This window comes from Sturnira hondurensis, unplaced genomic scaffold (genome assembly GCF_014824575.4).
Source record: "Sturnira hondurensis isolate 20B ecotype Veracruz unplaced genomic scaffold, ASM1482457v3 Scaffold0001872, whole genome shotgun sequence".
In the NCBI taxonomy this organism is placed as follows: Eukaryota; Metazoa; Chordata; class Mammalia; order Chiroptera; family Phyllostomidae; genus Sturnira; species Sturnira hondurensis.
This window is the reverse complement of record NW_028074503.1, coordinates 29072555-29092521: the sequence shown is the minus strand read 5'-3', so window position 1 is coordinate 29092521 and position 19967 is coordinate 29072555. Positions and strand designations below refer to the sequence as shown.

Sequence of the window (19967 nt, the reverse complement as noted above, 5' to 3'; positions counted from 1 at the left end):
GCCACTTCTCAGAAACCTCAAGTAACTTCTGGATGATACTATTAGCGATGCTAATTCCACTGTCAGAAACCCCCATGTCCGTCCATTGTGGGTTTACGTACAATACTTACTTACAAGGAATAGGCTATGTCACATCCCAGCCTTAAGATGACATCTGCAAAGAAACGTTATGTTTAATGTCACAGCTGCAGTGCATCAAATCGTTTTTCTCGCGGTAACCCCGGAAACTGGACATTGCGTCCATGACAATCATGTGATCGCTACGCCATTGAACCCGGGTGAAGAAGGAAAGGTCTAATAGCAGAGCTCTTCCAGGAGGGCCCGAGTTGTCATCCCAACGATCTGCATACCTTCACACGCAGAACGAAGGCAGAGAAAGACAAACGATATAGACAAACGATATCGTGACACCGCCTTCTGAGCACCCCTCCCGGTAACTCCGGCCTCAACTGAGCCGGCAGGGCTATTTTTCTTGCTCTCAAAGTTCCGCGGCAGATGAATCAAATGTGAAAGCAAGATCAATTCTTTTCTAAGACAGTAAACGAGCTTAAGATCAGACCTGTTTTGGTTCATGAATAAAATCTAATTATGGTAGCTTAAACACTGGCTTACACAACTATATTACAGACGCAGGAAAAAGAAAACACGTTCACCCAGTCCCACTGACAAGCACGTTTCATGGCTACTGGTAGGGTAAAATAAAATTAGTCCCACACACCGCACCACCCATAAAAGCTATAGAGCAAAACACCTTCTCACGCACCGTACTTTACAAAAGTCGAGAGCTGGAACAGTCCAACCTTCTCATTATGACAAACCAGAAAACAGAGGCTTCGTGAGTTTATGCAGCTTCCTCTGAACTAGGCCTAGAAACCAACGCTCCAGCTTGACAACCAGCCTTCCCTCCATGGTAACACAAAGCCTCCAAAACAAATGAGGTTCAAAGCTGTCATCATTGTAACTGTTGTGACTACAACCATATCCCCCAGTGCTTGACACACTGTCTGGCCCTGAGGAAGCAGCAAAAATGTTTGCGGAATGAACGAATGAATTTAATTCATCCCTCACTGTCCATAATTTAATTGTCTTACTGTCCATTAATTTGTCTTTCAAAGTCTTGGTTAAATTATCTATTTGTTCCTGAATTTGCAGCACATCTTGTTCTACCACTGAAGGATATACAGAGTTAGAAGGCTCAGTTAGAATGGACTTTAGAGATGCTGTGGCCCAGAGGTTTCTAGTTCTGGCTGATACTTAGAATCACTTGCTGGTTTAATGAAAACAGAAATCTGTGGCCTCACTGCAGACCCACAAGTTCAGAACAGAGCCCAGTGGCATGGAGTGGGACAGCCAGTTCCACTGTTAGATGTCTTTTTTACTACACAAGATTTCAAACATACACAAAAATAGAAAGGAAAGTATAATAAACGTTGTTGTAACCAGCATCCAGCTTCAAGAGTTTTGACCTCCCGGCCAATCTTGTTTCATTTGAACGCTCACTCAACTCTCCCCAGCACTGTGAATTACTCTGCAGCGAGTCTCCTCTGTAAAAAAGACTTCATTCAGTACATGTGTCTAAAAGATGGGGACTTTTAAGAAGCCATAACCAAATGCTAATATCACAGTAAAGAAAATTATCAATAATTCCTTAATACGTTCACATTTTAGTGATTCTTTTTCTATTCCCCTTGCTGCCTCTTTTCCCTACCTCCCTCTTTTTCTTTCTTTCCTTCACTGTTTCACATTTGTCTCTTCCAGTCATAATCTTATCATGTCTCTTTATTAACCCTCTTAATCTCCAGTTTGCCCCTTGCCCTTCCGGGGATATCAGCTCTGCTGTCCCACTGAGTTTCCTAAAATCTGGCCCTGCTGATAGAGCCTTTCAACAAGGTTTAGAATATTCATCTGACCCCTCTAATTCCTGTAAATTGACTGAACAGATACATACCTTTTACTATTTCTTAGATGCTGTTAAGAACTTTCATCAAGAAGTATACAATGCCCCGCAGCCCCTTTTTGGTGCTCCTAGGAGTTACTGCCCAGGTCCACTGACTGATTAGCATGGCAAAATGGTGAAGCCCCCTCCTCTCGCCCCCTCTTCACTGATTGGCTAGAACACTGTCATACAGGAGAATGTTCTCTCACCAAATATTTTATTATGCTGAGGCAATCCGTATAGAAAACACAGGATAAATGTTTATTTCCCTTTGTATACCAGTTTTCAAAATAACAAGTTACTTTCTGGCATCACTCAAAAGTAACACTGAGGTTTGTGTGATTTTTCCTCTCAGCATCACAATGAACTCTTAGGTCAAAGTAAATTGATGTGTTTCTGTTCCAATCCACTGTGGTTATTTTTATTGCCCCTTTCCTTTACTTTTTAAAAGAGATTTATTTTTAGAGAGAGGGGAAGGAGGAAGAGAGCAAAACATCAGTGTGTGGTTGCATCTTGCTTGCCCCCAACTGGGGACCAGGCCCACGACCCAGGCATGTGCCCTGACTGGGAATTGAACTGGTGACCCTTTGGTTCATAGGCCAGAGCTCAATCTATTGAGCCACACCAGCCAGGTGCCCTTTTACTTTTCTCAGGGTATCTTTAAATAAAAATATATAAGTTGCTTCTGAATTGTGAGTCATGTACGGAAGTATTTCCACATTAAATTAGTTAACTTTAAAAACTCACATGATTTTACATAATGTACATAAATAAAACTTTAAGTGAGCATCATATATAAAACAGACTATCTGTTTTCAATTGAAAGTTGTTAGGGCAATAATATTTATATTTCTAAACCCAATAGAATAAAACTAATTGAAAAGGAAATTTAAATTCTTAATAACAGCTTTTTAAAATGATAACAGAAAGGGAATTAATGCAATGTAGCAGTTCCTTAATTGTTTTGGATAAATATTTCTTAGATTTCAGGTTGAATTTGAACTTTCAGTCTCGTTTTTCACTCAGACACCTGCCTTCCACATACTCCAAGCCATGGTTATCCTTTAACAGCTGTGAGACTACCTGTGTTCTACTTGTGCAATCTTCACGTTAATTTCCTGCACTAGACCAGTTGCCCTACTATGTACTTCAACCTGCTTCATCCTTCCTAATCCTCTCACTGTTCTACAAAAAATTTTTTTAAAGTTTTGTAGTTCATCCGAAGATGCCCATGCCACAAAGATTCTGGCATTTTGAGGGAAGACGCTAAAGAAAAGGTTGTGTGAAAGTGACATTTCCCCAGTAAGATAATATATTCAAACATGAACGTTCACTCAGTGATGTAATAATCATAAATGGGGGCAGAAGACGCTTCATGCTGGGTTATTCCCCTCTGCCAGGAATGAACGACATTACTTTGTTTGGTTTCCACATGTAAGAGGCAGGAATAATGCAAATCTCTACTGTCTACACAGTTCACCGTGTGGTTTAAACATGGGACTGTCCCATGTGAAGTCACCCAAATACTTCAGATTCAAAAGGCCACAGAACACATGACTGCCCCCAAAGTTCGGCTAATATTGTCACTAAGCTTGGAAGTGATTAAGTGTGAAAACACTTCTGATAGCTTCATCAATGCTTGAGGTTTTAAAAATATCTGTATTACCACTCAGTCTTTGCATGTTCATATTCAAGAGTTCTATACATTTTCCAACCCATTAACTTTATAAACATCCCATGGCTGTACTTCAGTGGAAAGCCGTGTACTGTTACCAAGGGTGGCTCACGTAATTGAACTACGTTGTGAACCATGGCAAGGTGAAATCAGTCTAGGTTCCAATCAAAATAGTTAAATAAATTCATATCTGGATGATATGGGAAAAAATAACTACTTATCCCCCGTGAGAGGGCACTTGAGGTTGACAACAACCTAAAGTCCAACTTCTATTAAAAATGGAAGAACAAATATGTCAACTGGCCGCTATTTTCTTAATGGATACTCGCTCTCCACAGCTTAACTCTGAAAAGAACCAGTATTTCTTACCACAAGAATGAAGGTTATTAAAAATAACATCAAACTAATTATATTCTCATTCATAGGATTCAAAGACCTCAGTAACCCCTTTTTAGAAAATATCAGTGACATAAAAGTAGCCCAAGAGAAAATGCACAATCTCAAGGGTGGCTGAGGCACTTTCTAGTGCCATCTTTGCAGCCGAGGTAGTCATTAAGTATAAAACGAAGGTGCCACCCTGAACCCCAATACACAGTACCACCCAGGGGCAGTCACCTCGGTATCCAAAAGTTAGAAAGGCAGCCGAGTTCAGGAAGAAAAACCTGCTGTGTTAGGTGTGTCAGGAAGGCAGCCACACAAGCACATGTCAAAGAAGCCATCTGCAAGGATTTACATGATCCTGGGAATTCTATTCCGACAGTGAAAACTCTGGTGAGCAAAGCCCTTGCTGCCCACGCAGCGAAGAGCGGCACACCTCACACCTGCTGCCACAGCACAGAACCGAGTCGCCAACCACCCATTAGCTTTACTTTCCTTAACATCACTTCTCTCGCGTGTCCAGTCGGGGTGAATCTGTGCTCTGGCTTAGATAATTTGCTGTAATGACTTGGTGCTCTTCCAAACCATAGCCTGGCTGATACTGGAATATTGAGCTGAACCATGTGAAATAGCCAGGACGGGCACATCGCATTTCACTGCACTTCGCTTTACTGTGCTTCACAGATGGTGTGTTTTTCACACAATTGAAGGCAAGCCCCTCCACCAACAAAAACATTGTGACTCACTTTATTGTGGTGGTCTGGCACCGAACCCACAGTATCTCTGAGGTTTTCTTAGATGTGACCACTTTGCCTTTCAAGATGGCATTGTCATGTGGTACAAGCTAACACCTGATATTATCATAGCGCTCCCTGCCCACCCCACTGCAGCACAGGCATTTCAGGAGAAGAGCCAGATGGGGCTCCCACCTGTGTGCACTCAGGTGAACACACACACAGATGTAAATATACACACACAGATACACACACATGTGACTTAAGGGAGGCACTAAATATATAAAGAGCAACTTTTTAATCTTGTACATCCATCGAATAAGCGTATTATATAGTTATATATACACATCCACAAAGGCACAGTCTGCTTTGCAGTTACCAAAATTAACTTGATTGACAACCTATAAGTTCAGCATAATGATTTCTGGGCAATGAACACAGCTTGAATGACATACTGCCTATAGCTACATAATATTACTATACTTTTGGAGTGGCCACATCAATATTCTATTTAGGACTGTGCTACTGCCCAGAACTCCTCCCTTCCCAGAAGCACACTGTCCTGGTCCACTCCAGCCAACTGCCCTGGGAAGCTTTGGGACGTCCGGGAACCAACACTGGAGACGAGCTGAGTGGCTGGCTCTGTAATGCCAGGAAGTTCAAGTAGAATTTCCAGGGAGCTTAGTCTTAATACGCTACCTTTGCTGGGCCTGAAATCCTTTTCTGGAGCTTAAAAATCCAAAGAATCCTCCACCTACCAATAGGTTCCCCCTTTACACCATTCGAAACGAAAGCACTAGTGAACCTCCTGCTTGCTGTTTTCAGCCTTTCCCGACTCCCAGAAAGCTGCCCCAGGGACTGACGACTAACTGCAGCTACAGTGGACAGCAACCTTCCACAGCACCTCATGGAACTGGACTGCTTTTCTGTTTTGGACAAAATGTGCACTGGGACTGAGGGTAGAAGACTGTAGGAATCATCTCCTCAGCCTGATAAAGTAGCTCGTAGCAGGCCCAGAAATCCATAGCAATTAAAAGGCAAATACAAGTTAAATATAGAATTTGTACATCTATTGTGCATTATAATCAAAGATCTGATCTTGTTAACAAATCATTAATTATTCCTTATCACTAACATCCCTGTGAAGCAGTAGGTAAGTGATGGGACATTACTAGGCCATTGAAATTAAAACTCGGGACAATGGCTGCTGACAGTCATTTGTTTATCTGTAAATGCAGAGCAGCAGGGTTGGCTTACCACACACACAGGCACAGGTCAGTTTTTGAGACCTGGAGCAGGTCTGTTTCAAACCCACACAACTACACTCAGAAAGAAACAAGGGAGAGAACGATTTCTTGGTCAGTCTTTCAAAACTTAAAATAATGCTCTGATAACTCAACTCAAAAAAAATATAACAACTCAAAAAATATAAGCCAATTATATTCATGGAGAATGTAATTGTCTTATTATAAAGGACCTAGCAGAGAATGAAATTTTAATGGTTTAAAAGTTCTGACTCATTAGATTACATCTTAGAATTCTAGTGATAAATTATTCCTTCTAGGCCAGTTATCAATTTATAGTGCCTCAGCACCGAATGTACCATTTCCCTTGCTTTGTAACGGTAAAGCTGGACTCTGTAAACACCTCTTTTGCCAGCTGGCAGAACATTAAGCTTTGTCCAGCTCTGTGGTCAGAGATCTGACCACAGAGCTGGACAAAGCTTTGACCACAGAGGTCAGCAGTGATCCTGTAAGGGGAAAGGCTCTGGCTTGCCCAGCCTGGGGAATGGAAGACAGCTTGCGGACACCAACCAGGACCATCACCTGCCCTCCAGTTTTGGTAGGGAACGTCAGAGCAACTCTAGCCACCCCCCCCTTCCAGGGTGTCAGGACTGGCCCCAAGCCGCTCACAGGCAACAGCAGGTCCTTGCCCCCTGGCAAGTTTTCTCCCCACCTACCGGCTTGGTGTTTCTTTAATAGCTACATCCTCTTTGAAGGGGTCTCATCTTGGAGGAGGGCCTCTCCTAGTCCTCATTCCTCTATTAGCCATCCACCTCACTCTAGACAAGTGCTGCTCTTTTGTTACTTCTGAACCCCTAGGAGTCTCTTTTACCCTCCTGGTAGTTAACCACACATATCTACGTTGCTTTACCTATCTGTATGGACACTGAAAACCACATACCTCCGGATTCATTCTAAGGTACTCCAGTTCCTTATTTGTACCTGGGAGAACCACTTTGAGTACTCCGCTCGCTCTTATTTCAGACCCTCGAATGAATACTATTTATTGTAAAATTGAATAAATAGAAATGTACACATTTATGTCTCTAATTTTTTTGGTTCAACAGCATAAAGGCAAAGACTGAATATCTGACTACATAAAAATTACACCTCTCTCCTACAAGAAATCAGAAAATTTAAAAAAAGACAATAAACTGTAAAAAGTATTTATAATATATATCTCTATTTAAAAAGTAACAATAGTACAAAAGTAAAGAACTTGATACAGAAAAAGAGCCTCACTAGGGGCAAGCACAATGGATGAAGCAAGTTAAAAACACAAACATAAAATAAGCAAGTCATGAGAATGCAATGTACAGCATGGTGACTACAGGTGATAACATCGCAGTGCATGTCTGAAAGTTATTAAGAGAGCAGGTCTTAGAAGCTCTCACCCCAAGAAAAGATAAAATTTTTAATCTATGGTGACAGATGTTAACTAGACTCACTGTGATGATCATTCGCTATGTATACAAAAATCAAATCATTATGTTGTACATCTGAAACTAATATGTCAATTATACCTCAATAAAAAATTAACAATAAACACAAACAGGACATTTATAGAAGAACTAAAAAGTGGTAAACACAAGAAAAAGAATCTAAAGAGATTCTCTTTAAATTAAAATAGCAATAAATTAAATTAAAATAACACTAGGTATCATTTTTCACCAATCATATTGGCAGACAAGAAAATATTATTAACACCCTCTGATTAAAGAGGTATAAAGAAGCAAAAAGCAAAGGAGTAATGACACAACTTGATTAGAGAACAATCAGATATAGCTATCCAAATTCAAAATACATATAAATTTTGACACTGGAATTGACTTCTAGGAAGTGATTCAACAAAATATTCATAGACAAATACGAGCAAACACGCAGAGGTGGCAACTGTAGTACGACATCTGTAACAGCAAAAACTGAGCACAAACTACACGAATTATGTGTCAGGGATGTGATTTTCTTAAAGTTTAACCTGTCTGGGCTTTGCTGAACTTGTTGAATCTGTAAATTCATGTCTTTCATCTAACTCGGGAAGGTTTCAGCCCTTACTTCTTCGAGTGTTTTTCCTGAGTCATTCTCTCTGTTTCCTCTTCTTTGAGATACCAGAGGTCTCTGTGAGACCTTTTGAAAGTGACCACAGACTACTGCTGAGAGAAATTAAATATAAATAAATAGTGTAATTCACAAACTGGAAGGCTCGATATTGTTAAGATGTCAAGTCTCCCTAAATTCATCTATATGTTCCAGAAAATTCCAGGAAAAATTGCAGCAGGCATTTTTTTAAATAAATACAAATTGATAAGTAGATTCCAGTTTTTTTTTAAATCAAACTACAAATAACCTAGGACAGTCAAAGCAATTTTGACAGAAGAACTAAGTTGGAGGTCTTAAGCTACAGAATGTCAGTACTCACTCTAAATTTAATGTCACCAAGACAGTGTGGTATTGGTGAAGGGACACATAGACCAAAGACAGGGAAGAGAGGTTCCTGAAATAGATCAACCTTTTGGATCAACTGATTTTCACAAACAGCAGTTTAGTGGGGGCAAAAGAGAAAAATGTTTTCAATGAATACAGCCGGAACACCTACATTTACCTGTGTGTGTGTATACGTTTAATGGGTCTTTCGTAAAATGATTTCTATATTTTCTACTTTGTTTACAAGTATATAGAAAAGCTACTGATTTTTGAGTATCTGTCTCCCTGATTGATCATCTGGACACCCTTGAGTGATTTAATCTACCTTCAGATTTAAAAGCATCACTACCATGGTTAGTCTATTAAAAGCCCACTAGAAGGCAGAGAACTGCAGAAGCTGGAAGGCTTGGCAGTAACTCAGTGAGAAAGGAAGGTAGTCAGCCAGGGTCAGAATAATAAAGGTGGAAAGAAGTAGTTCAATTTTTAATATATTTTGAAGGTAGCAAGATTTCCTGATGGGTTAGATGTTGTGTGTGAGAGGAAGAGAGGTACCAGAACTGTGCCTAAGAAAGCAGGAAGAAAGAGTGATCATCAGCTGTGACAACGAAGGCCGCAACCAGAGCAGGTTTATGTGGGAAAATCAAGAATTTTGATTATCATTGAGTTTTTGAAGGTTGCATAATGTCCAGCTTCTAGACTTTCGGGGCTGTATTTGTTCTGAGAGTCTAGCCCTGTCTTTGAAGGTTTCTCTTTGCAGATACAATGGGATGCCAAGCTTCAAGATTCCAAGATCCGTCCGTGCTGCCGCACCGGAAGGACTGCCAAGGGCCCAGCAGTCACTGACCCCTCCGTGCGGAGCCCCAGGGCACTCACTACAGGAAATGACCTGAAAGCCAAAGGTGTCAGGACAGAGCTCTGCATTCACTGATGTCACAGGAGCACTCGGGTCCTCTGGGCTATTCGGGCTCTGGAAGCTTTCAGTGGGATTGGTTTGTACCAAGAAGTCCACTCGTCCTTGGTGTATCATCACAGAGACCAAAGTGTAAAGAAATAAAACAAGACTCTAACACCCTTTCAAAAGAGTCTTGGAAACTGTGTTTTCTAAAGGAATCTACAATTAAGTTCACTTCTTACTGAAAGACATTCTGAGAGAATCATCAAAGGTTCTGCAGCTTTCTCAAGGCAGTAGACTACATGTGCTCTATTGTTTCCCGCTGATACAAAACTGTAGGAACTTACACAATTAAATATGTTGGTCAGAATGACCCCGGAGCACACAGACATACAGTACAGCACAGGGAATACGGTCCATATTGTAGTAACTACGTACGGTGCCAGGTGGGCACTAGACTACCAGGAGGATCACTTTGCGAGTTATGTGTCTAACCACTGTGCTGTACACCTGGAACTATTATAAAATAATATTCAATTTCAACTGTAATTGAAAAAAGAAAGGCATACAAATTGGAAGGAACCATTCATTCTGCAGAGCTGTCAGAAAACTTCAGACCAAGATTATTTTAAAAACCAGAAATAGGAATGTCTTATGCAAAAAAAAGAAGAAAAAAGTGGTGGGAGTGGGGGTTTGCCACGGGCAATACAATGCTAAAACTTGTCACTCAGGCAGCCTAGGAACAAAAATCGAGAAAATTAAAACTTGAACTAGAATTGAAAATTGAATCAAGGTAATTAATACATACATTAGATGGTTGGCAGAGTCTTATGCCAATGTTTCATCACATTCTGGACTAAAAAAAAGTGGTATAATGACTTCATATTTCATTCCCATAAGATATAGATTGCAAACCGCCACAGACATTATATTTAGTTACTGAACTCAACTCGACACAACACAAGTCCATGAAGCTGGACACGTGTGGAAAAGATGCTATGGAGAAATGACAGTAGCCTGGGAAGCTGGTATGAGGGTCCATAAGAAGGGATGGCAGAACAATATGTACAGACGCCCAGCTTCAAACACACGCATAGCTGTGGACTACTGGGACCTGCAAAAGCAGACAGAACAGTTGGTGTGGAGCAAGCAAAATAAGAAAAGCAAACTCAAGTGGTAGCAATAAACACAAGCACTCTATAGTTAGAATAAGGATAAATCACATTAATAATTTCATATAACCCTGTAATTTTAGCTGGAAGTAGCCTTAGAAATAACCTTGTCCAACTTGCTTGTTTTATGGAAGAGTAACCTAAAACCCATAAGTGTAGTGAATTAACAAAAAATGATGGCAAATTAAAGTTATTTTGGGAGAACAAGGATGGGATTACATCACCAAACAGGGTCTATAATGCAAGTGTCAGATCTCTGTTAAAAATGATAAAGCTGTCCCAGAACATAAATTATTCACAAGCAAAAACAAAAGGGTAAAAATTTCCATTTGATCTGTGTTGGTTTGGTTAAAATGAGAAACGAGGTAAGAAACACAGAGAAATCCATCCAATTACAAATAAGTAATTACAAAAAACTGGGTGTTTTAGTACATTTTTACATAAATTCTCCAGGAACGAATGTGCTTTACCACGAACAGTGGGAATAAGTACGTGTAGTAGGAAAGAATATCCTGGGCTTTTGTGGGGGAAATGCATCTGGATTCAAATCTCTCACAAGACAGATAATCTTAGGAAGCTACTTACTTTTTGTGAGTCAGTCTACTCACACATAAATTATTGACAGCAATACCTACCTCCTAAGGCTCTTAGGAAGGTTTTCTCAAGTAGCATATACATCCATAAATATCCTATTAGTTAGCAATGCCTTAAAAAGAGCCATTTCCTTTCCTTATTCTTCTATAAACATTTCTAGCAACAATAATAACCACTAACATTCAACTAACGCTTGTGTGTTAGGCACTTTCTAAGTGCTCTCTATACGCTGACTTACTAACTCCTCACAATAATTCTGTGAGGCAGGTGCTGTCATTATTCCTATTTTTCTCATAGTGAAAGAAACTGAGCCACCAGACATTGAGGTCACACAGTTCCTTTGTTGTGATGTCAAGACTGAAACCCACGCAATCCAGAATACAGTGGAACCTTAGTCCTTCAAGTTCATTCATTCTGGAAGGCTATGTGAGAAGTGATTTGACTGGAAACTGAGTCATACTCATACTGGTGCACTGTTCCCTTTGTTTGTTGCCTGAGAGACAGGTGACTGATAACATAGGTATTAGCATGAAAGGTTGTTGGGTCAAAAACTGAAGTTTTGATTGACAACCAAGACTTTTTTTACATGAACAACTTGGTCAATAGACTTCCAGGAAATCCAGGAAGCTCAGAGAGTCCCAAAGAAGGTGGACCCAAGAAGGAACACACCAAGGCAAATCATAATTACATTAGCCAAGATTAAAATGAAGGAGAGAATCCTAGAAACAGCAAGAGATAAGGGGACAGTCACCTACAAAGGAGTTCCCATCAGACTGTCAGCAGATTTCTCCAAAGAGACCTTACAGGCAAGAAGGGGCTGGAAAGAAGTATTCCAAGTCATGAAATCCAAAGACCTACAGCCAAGATTGCTCTATCCAGCAAAGCTTTCATTTAGAATGGAAGGACAGATAAAGTGCTTCTCAGATAAGATCAAATTCAGGGAGTTCATCATCACCAAGCCCTTATTGTATGAAATGTTAAAGGGACTTATCTAAGAAAAAGAAGGTGAAAAATATGAACAGTGAAAGGATAGCAAACTCACAGTTATTAACAACCACAACTAAAACAAAAGCAAACCAAGAGGACAGCTAGATCAGGAGTGGAACCATAGAAATGAAGATCACATGGAGGGCTAGCAACGGGGGAGTGGGAGGAGAAGGGGGGAGAAGGTACAGAGAATAAGTAGCATAGACGGTAGGTAGAAAATAGATGGGGGGAGGGCAAGAATAGTAGGGGAAATATAGAATCTAAAGAACTTGTAACACATGGACATAAATGAAAGGGGGGGAATGGTGGGGGAGGGGTGTGCAGCGTGGAGGGGAATGAAGGGGGGATAGAACAACTGTAATGGTATAATCAATAAAATAAATTTAAAAAAAGAAAAAAAAAGAAAAAAATCCTTTAACATGGCAGACGATTGAGAACCGAGGTCTGACTGTCATGAAATTACAATAAAAAGGCTGTGGTAACTGAAGAATTAGCTCAGAGAATAATGTAAATGCCATTCATTCACTCAGACTTGTTCCCATTATCCCTTCCCTTTTAAAATACAAAGAAAATTACGATTTGTACATCAAGGTAGTTTAGTGGCAAGAACTACCATTGATACTTAATTAAAATAACAAAAGGATTCCATAGTACACTGTGTTTCTCTACTCTGGCTATGAATGAAAGTAACGTATGAAGCCTTAAAAGTAACACAGATGCCCTCGCTCCGCCCCTACTTTCTGAATAGGAACTGCAGGGTGATGCTCCCATATCTTGAGAGCACTCTGCCTGAGACCCCAGCACACAGCCCGAGTGAGGAATTGCAGTGCTAAACCCAGAAGCTGCAACGGCGATGCAGGTCCAGTGGCATCTGGAACCAGATGGTAAAACTGCAAGTGAGAAGTGGTGGTGGAAAGCTGCTTCAGTGCAGTGAGAAGAATGAAAGAGTGAGCAAGCTGCTGGATAGGGAGGCAGGGTTACCTCCCAGCGCCAGGATGTCCTGGTCCGAAAAATGAGGCAAAGGGAGGGGGAAAGCAATCTCCAGCCACCGCAGCAGCTCAGCAACACCATCGGACGCCTGGTTTGTGAACTACGGACATACGCACTCCTGTGTCACTGCTTATCCTTGCAAATGGCAAGATGCTTTCCTCCTTATTGTTGGTTCTTTGTTTTATATCCTGTGACTACCACTAGTTTTGCTACTAATTGTTGCAGTGACTTTGTCCTAATCTTGCTGATAAAGCATTGGAGATTTGGCTTAACTTTCTTACCTTAAAATTTAGGAAATAAATTAATTGCAAAAGGATCCTCAACCATTAAGTAAAACACGGATGGTTAGGAAGCAGGCGAAGCATCTGGAGGGTCCCTTCCACAGCAGCAGACCTCAGCAAAATGAAGTCAAACACCACGCCAAATAAAACTCGAAATGCTATTTTTCACAGAATTAAAATATTCTGTAGGTAACATCTAACTGAGGCTCCTATATGGTGGTATTATAACTGAACTAATAAAGAGGAACATTACCGTTTTTTAAGATCGTAATCGTAGATAAGCAATTTAATCTAACAAACTCTTGGAGTTCTTGTCCATTTTTATTTTAATGACTATTTATTGAGAATTGAATCTGTGGATCCTTTGCCCAGAACAGAAACACAGATGCACACAGAGCATCGTCCATGTATCATCAGTGAGGTCGTACACCTCAGCCAGATTCTAAAGAATCCTAATATTATAGTATTTCTAAAGTCTCGTGGTGCGGAAAAATTCATTTTCTCTAATCTAAATATTTCACGCCACAGACGGAAGCCATTTCACAAGGACAGAGCTGTGGCTTTTCCACACACTTGTATCTCCACGGCTCCAGCACGTTCCTGAAGGAACGATTCAGTAGATGTCCAAAGGTGACCTTGCACTTGCTGACTTGACCCTCTGTTCGTTCAGCACCACTTCTGAATCTTTCTGGTTCGTAACACAAGATGACTGTGTGAAATGGTGATAACACACTCATTTAGAGCTGGAAGAGAGATGTTCAAGTCCAGACTTGATACTTTTCAGCAGTATGACCTTGAAAACATTTAACCTGTGCCCTCAATTTACTGCCTAAATTTCATCCAACTTCACAAAGCTCTAGTGAGTACGGGGCAGAGCTTCGGTTTTCTCATCTGATAAATGGACGTGGGAATGGCACCTGATAGGGTTAGACTATTATATAAGATAATGCAGGTAAAGAGCACAGCGAAATGCCTGTACAGAGTCAATTCTGGTAACTGGCTATGACTGGGCCCTGTAGGGTGCTAGGTGCTGGGTGAAATGTCTGCCTTGCAGGGTGAAAGAGACACGTATGAAGTTGGAATAGAAAGCATGTTAAGTGAATGGCAGTTCCCCTTTCCCTTCCTGTTGACAGGAGGAGACATGGGGACACATGTAGATCAGTGACAGGCTGACTAGACCCGGAGAGCTGCCCGTCTCCTCCCCTCCGAAACTGAAGAACTCCCTCCCAGGCGCAGGGGGTGTGAGTGGTGAATAAATCTCCCCCCAGTCCCTCTGTGGGGCCTGCCTCACATGGGAGAGAGCTGCCCACCCCCAGTCCCCACCCCTTCTCAGGGCACCCATGACTTGATTCCAGGGACTGACTGACGTGAAGACAGAGAGGCCAAGCCCTCAGTCCTAATTCAGGACAAGTTTGAAGGGCTACCCCAGCTCCAGAGTTCCCGAGGTGTAAGCTTTCTGGGCGACTGAAATGCGGCCCAGTCCTGCTTCTCTCACTCCCTGAGGGTATTGATCCCAGAATCTGCCGCCTCCAAATCTGTCTCAAAGTCTGCTGCCTGGGGAAATGACTTATGACACCTGCCCAAAGTCAAAAAGCTAATGAGAGATCAAAAGGGGATTTACTACAGATGGGCCAGCATAACTCCACAATTACAAACTGGGCAGAAGGCACCGAGTGAAAGGAAGAACGAAACGCTCTGTAAGGGCATGATATAAAGAATACCCTAACCTAGTCTAAAAGGGCCTCCTGATTTTGTGGATCCAAGTAAAACTGAAGAACCTCTACTGGAATTGGGCTGTCGCAAAACCAGGGAGCATCCCTCCCTCTGTGGAGGGAGGAAAGGAGTTGGCGGAGAGGAGGAGAGCGTTATGAAGAAGGGGACTTCCTGGGATGCTTCTGTTTTCCCTGCAGAGGCAGAGGGACTAATTGGACAAAAGGGCTTAAAAAGAGAAAGGTTCTGGCCTTTTATTTTGTATGAGAGGAAACGGTGACTCAGAGGGACCCTTGGTTGACTGAGGGTGCAAAGCAACAGAGTCCAGTTCAGGCCTCTTCACAGCCAGAGCCCTCCAGCTGTGTTCGATGTGTGATTCTGACATTTTATGTAAAGTGTAATGCCCAGAAAAGACTCCCATCTACTCCAATCTAAGTACAAAGTATGTTACAAAACTAAAGGTGACTTGAATTGAGCCCCATTGCCACTCTCCCCTCCTGCCAGGGCGGGTAATGAACAGGGATCTGACGCGGGGTGGGGGGGGAGAGTTTTCATACAACAGCTTTACCCAGCAGTCGGAATTCATTATCTACACCTCTAACTACATCAGCAATTAAAGTCCATCAAATATTGTAACTTAATGTTCTTATCTCAAAGTGAGGATAATAATTACTATCTCACTCACTAGGATGCCATAAGGACTCGATGCTGAACGGTGCCAATCCATTCTAAATGCCACATACACAACAGCACAGCGTCCCACACAGCCGCTGCCTGCAGGCTGATACTGTAACTGGGTAACTTTACACGGAACTGATCAGAAGGAGCCTGAGTAAGACATACAGCATTTAGACATCTGTTTCTAATCAGGAGACCAAGATTTAAACTGAGAGTTATTAATATAATAAAAACATTTCAATTCAAATAAGAAAGGCTTTAAAAAAATCCCTGCGGTAGGCACATTTACCACCAAGTAATCTAAAATCTTTACTGGAAAAAAAAACAAAACAAAAACAAACAAAAAATAGTGTAATGGAAGGAAAGTTAAAAGAAAACTATGATGACCTTTATAATATTTTATAATTATTCAAATAAAATTGGACAACCATAATAAGTAAGAAAAATATCAAGGCCATTTTTTACACATTTTAAAAAATGTGTAAAATGCTCCTTGGTTTCATAGCACATCTGGTTCTAATAGGTTCTAGCTACACCATTCATTTTTATATACTACTTCTTGTTTGCTACAAATCTCTTAGAATCTCTTTCTTTTGGTTCCATGAAATAATCATAAATATAATTTGCTAAGAATTATATTTTGCATTACCACAGCTAGTCTTTTGCCCTAAATGCTTCAAGAACAAACTTGGTTCCACGACACTTAAATATTTTAAATGTTTGGGTGTGTTTCATTTGCTGCTGGGGAGGGCTGAGGGGCATCATGCAAAACCCCTCCCACAGCTCAGATCAGCTCAGGGTTTCCCTCGAGTCAGAAATGGGCATTAGGGCCCCTTGACAGGCACTAAGACCCTTTGATTCTTTCATCAATTCCCAAGGCTTCTTTGAAAAATTTCTATTTCCACTTGCCATAGCATTTTAATTTCTCCTTTTCTCCTAACCTGTTTCCTCTTTTTCTAGCCACAGTAGTTGTAATTTGCAGATGAAATTAATATACAGAAGGAAAGACATATGGAAGGAAGTGAACGAGTATCAGAATTTCATATGAAGATAAACGTGGTTAGAAGAGGGATGATAACAGTACTAGCCTAGGTAACTAAGACAATGCAGTAGAAACTAATCTGCCTAGCAACCAGCCAATGGCTTGGGTGCAATCAGTCACCCACTCATAAATTTATGATGTTCCTATATTTATGTGTAGACACTTACATTCGGCTATGGGAAAATTCCATAGAAAAGCATTTATGTTCACTTTCCTTGCAGAAAAATAAAAAATACAAAAGAATATTGTTGAGAAATTATACAAAAACTGTTGGATAAAATCAGTGGTTTTCAAAATAAGTAACTCCCTTCAAATGGGAATATCTTGAGAGTTTTCATGAAAGCATGAATAGTTTTAAGACACAGTTAGTTTAAAGGAATTAATTTCTGGATGCTAAATAAGCAAATGACCACCTTCCCTATTTGTCAGGGTAGAAATGATCTCTCTTTAAGAAAAACAATCAGATATAAGATTTATGACTTCTAAGGGGAAGTCTGTCACATATTTTTTAAAAACGGATAATAATAGATATGAAATATTTATGGTAAATATTTTATTATTATATTAAAAAGAACAAAAGCTTAACTTTAAATGTCAATAATCATAATATCCCCCCAATTCTATCATTTACACGTTTCAGCTTAGTTTAAGCTGTCAACATAAAAATGTGCAAGGGATTAGAAATTTCTTGATACTCATAGGGAGAGGGTGAGGAAAAGGCTTTGAAAGCCACCAGAGTAAATAAACAACTCCAAGTTTCACTGACCTCCCATTTCCTAATGCCAAGATTTTGAACATGGAGCTGTACCCGTCAGTCCCAGACTGTCGGGAGTGACACAGAGGCGGGCCGAACTAAGGTGCCCTTTGGAGCAGGGTGTCACCAAGGAAAAGCAGAGAACTCGTAGAGTTGAGTGAGAGGCAGGAGCCCAGGCACGCCTGCCGAGCCGGCAAGTGTGGAGGAGGGAAAGCGTGTGTGCCCCAGTGGAAAATGAGGAGGGCGGGGGTTTTCAGGGCACAAGTGGCTTGCATTCAAATTCGAGTTTTACCACTTTTGGGCTGAGTCACTTGGAAGAAGTTACTTTCCATTTTGAAGGTCAAGTACCGAGGATAGAAAAGAAAGTGCTTTTTAAACATAAGGTGATAACGCAGGTTAGTCATTCAGTCCTTTTCCACTAGGAACCACTGACCAGTGGCAGTTTGCATAATGGTCAAAAGCACGAGCTGTGGAACCCACAGATGGTGCTCGGCCCAAACCTGCATTTCCTAGAGCCTTGAACTCAGCCAAGTGGCCAGGCCTTTCTGTGCCCCACTGCCTAACCAGGAAAGCGAAGATAACCGAGACGCCCACCTTCAAAGGTGAGTATGAGGCTTGTGTGAGTTAATGCATGTTAAGAGCTTAAAATTGTGCTCAAAAGAATTAGTACCTTTATTATTGTTGTTGTTGTTGTTACTCCCTGATTTTCGGTGTCAAACAGAGATTACCAACCCAAATAAATATTTTTTGTGTTAGGAGCCAAAGGTGGGGTGGGGGCAGGGCAGTGAAATCTATACCAGGGCTTTAATAATAAAAGCCTCTCCAGAAAATACTACTACTACTGCTGCTACTACTACTAATGATGATAATAAAAGCCTCTAATACAGCTCCTTGGTTTCACAGTAAAAAATCTGTGACAATGATTCAATGTAGTTCTCTGCTGTTATAGCTACCAAAGGAACATAGCACATCTTTCTCCTTTGCTAAAAGGCTGAAAAACCCAAAAGAATACATTGCAATTCATTCTACAAAGAATATCTTGTGATGCACCAAGATTCGGTAGGATTGTATGTGGTCCTTAAGATGACACAGTGTTGGAAATCATTTTGCAACACGGCAGAAACATTTTGACCTTATGTAAAGAAGTCCCTACTCTGAAGCACCAAATGACACCGTAAGTAAAATGCCCTCACCTATAATTAACATACTGACTACAGAACCAAGGCAACGTGGCACCAGCCCTCTGAGCTGTGGTTGTAATTTTAAATCTAAAACTGGTATTGGAATCTTTTAAAAATAGAGGTAATTCACACATCCTCATTCATGCTGTTGAAAATGTAAAAAATTTTTAAAAGAAAAAATTGGTGGTCCAGCTCCACCTCTGACTTTTCAAATCATGTTCTGGATGAGTTGCATAGTTTTTCAGAAATTATTGTACAAGTTACAAGTTTTAACGTAAAGCTAGCTTTCATAAGTTTTGGCTAAAATCTTGACCAAACTCTGAAAACACCAATCTCAGACATGTGTTATTTTAAGAAATGCATTTACAAACCACATTTCAACTTTTAAGAAGAGGTCTGGGTAACTATGACACAGTGTAATATGCAGAGAAATTGTACTGCTTTCCAACTTCATTCAGTGTTCTGTTTGAGTTGAAACTCAGGGTATGCTCAATATTCTTGAATTTTGTGAACAAGTAACAGACACGGAGAAGCAACACATAGCACTAGGAATTTGAAGACTCACAAGTATGTCTGGCCAGGGAGTAGTTGGATCCCCCGCTCGTCAAACCAAACCCCTCGGGAATCTGACTGGAGCTCCGTGGTCTGGTCAGCAGTTTGGGAGGTTCGATTTCAGCACCAAATTCAGCTCCTATCACCCCCAGTAAAACAATAGCGGTAGCTTGTTTCCTTCTTTCCTCGTAGGACGTAGAAATTTTTTTCATCTGTGGGATGCTTGACAGGCAACCTGAAAATCAAAATGTTAAGACTATAACTTAAAAGAATATCAATGCAAAATGACATACGATTAGAAAAACATTCAATATTGCTCATTCAGGAAAGAACAGTCTTTTCCCAAAACGGTGTTGTGACATCTGGTTATCCACATACAGAGGAATGTACTTGGACTTGTACCTCTGACCTTGCAGAGATTCAACTCAAAATGGATCACAGCTCTAAATATAAGAGCTAAAACTGAAGAACTTGCAGAAAGAAATCTGGATGACTATCTTCATGATTTTTGGTCAGGCAATGATTTCTTAGATATGATACCAGAAGCACAAGTAATTTTAAAATAGTTTTTAACTGGACTTCATCAATATTAAAAATGTTTGCACTTTAAATGACAGTATCAAGAGGGTAAAGACAATACATAGCCTGAGAGAAAATATTGTCGGTCATACATCTAAAAGGAGATTGTATCCATAGTACATCCT

The 19967-nt window shown here is 40.7% G+C and overlaps 1 protein-coding gene across 3 annotated transcripts in view; it reads right to left on the bottom strand.

The window, feature by feature from the left end:
- WDR7 (WD repeat domain 7) overlaps positions 1–19967 on the bottom strand; it is a 291523-nt gene that overhangs the window by 103631 nt on the left and 167925 nt on the right. For 2 of the 3 annotated variants that reach the window (XM_037034791.1, XM_037034797.1), the window contains one exon: positions 19277–19498. The exons of the other annotated variant lie outside the window; for it this stretch is intronic. In XM_037034791.1, the coding sequence (XP_036890686.1) occupies positions 19277–19498 (222 nt within the window). The remainder of the gene's footprint in view (positions 1–19276; positions 19499–19967) is intronic. 3 annotated transcript variants of the gene reach the window in all.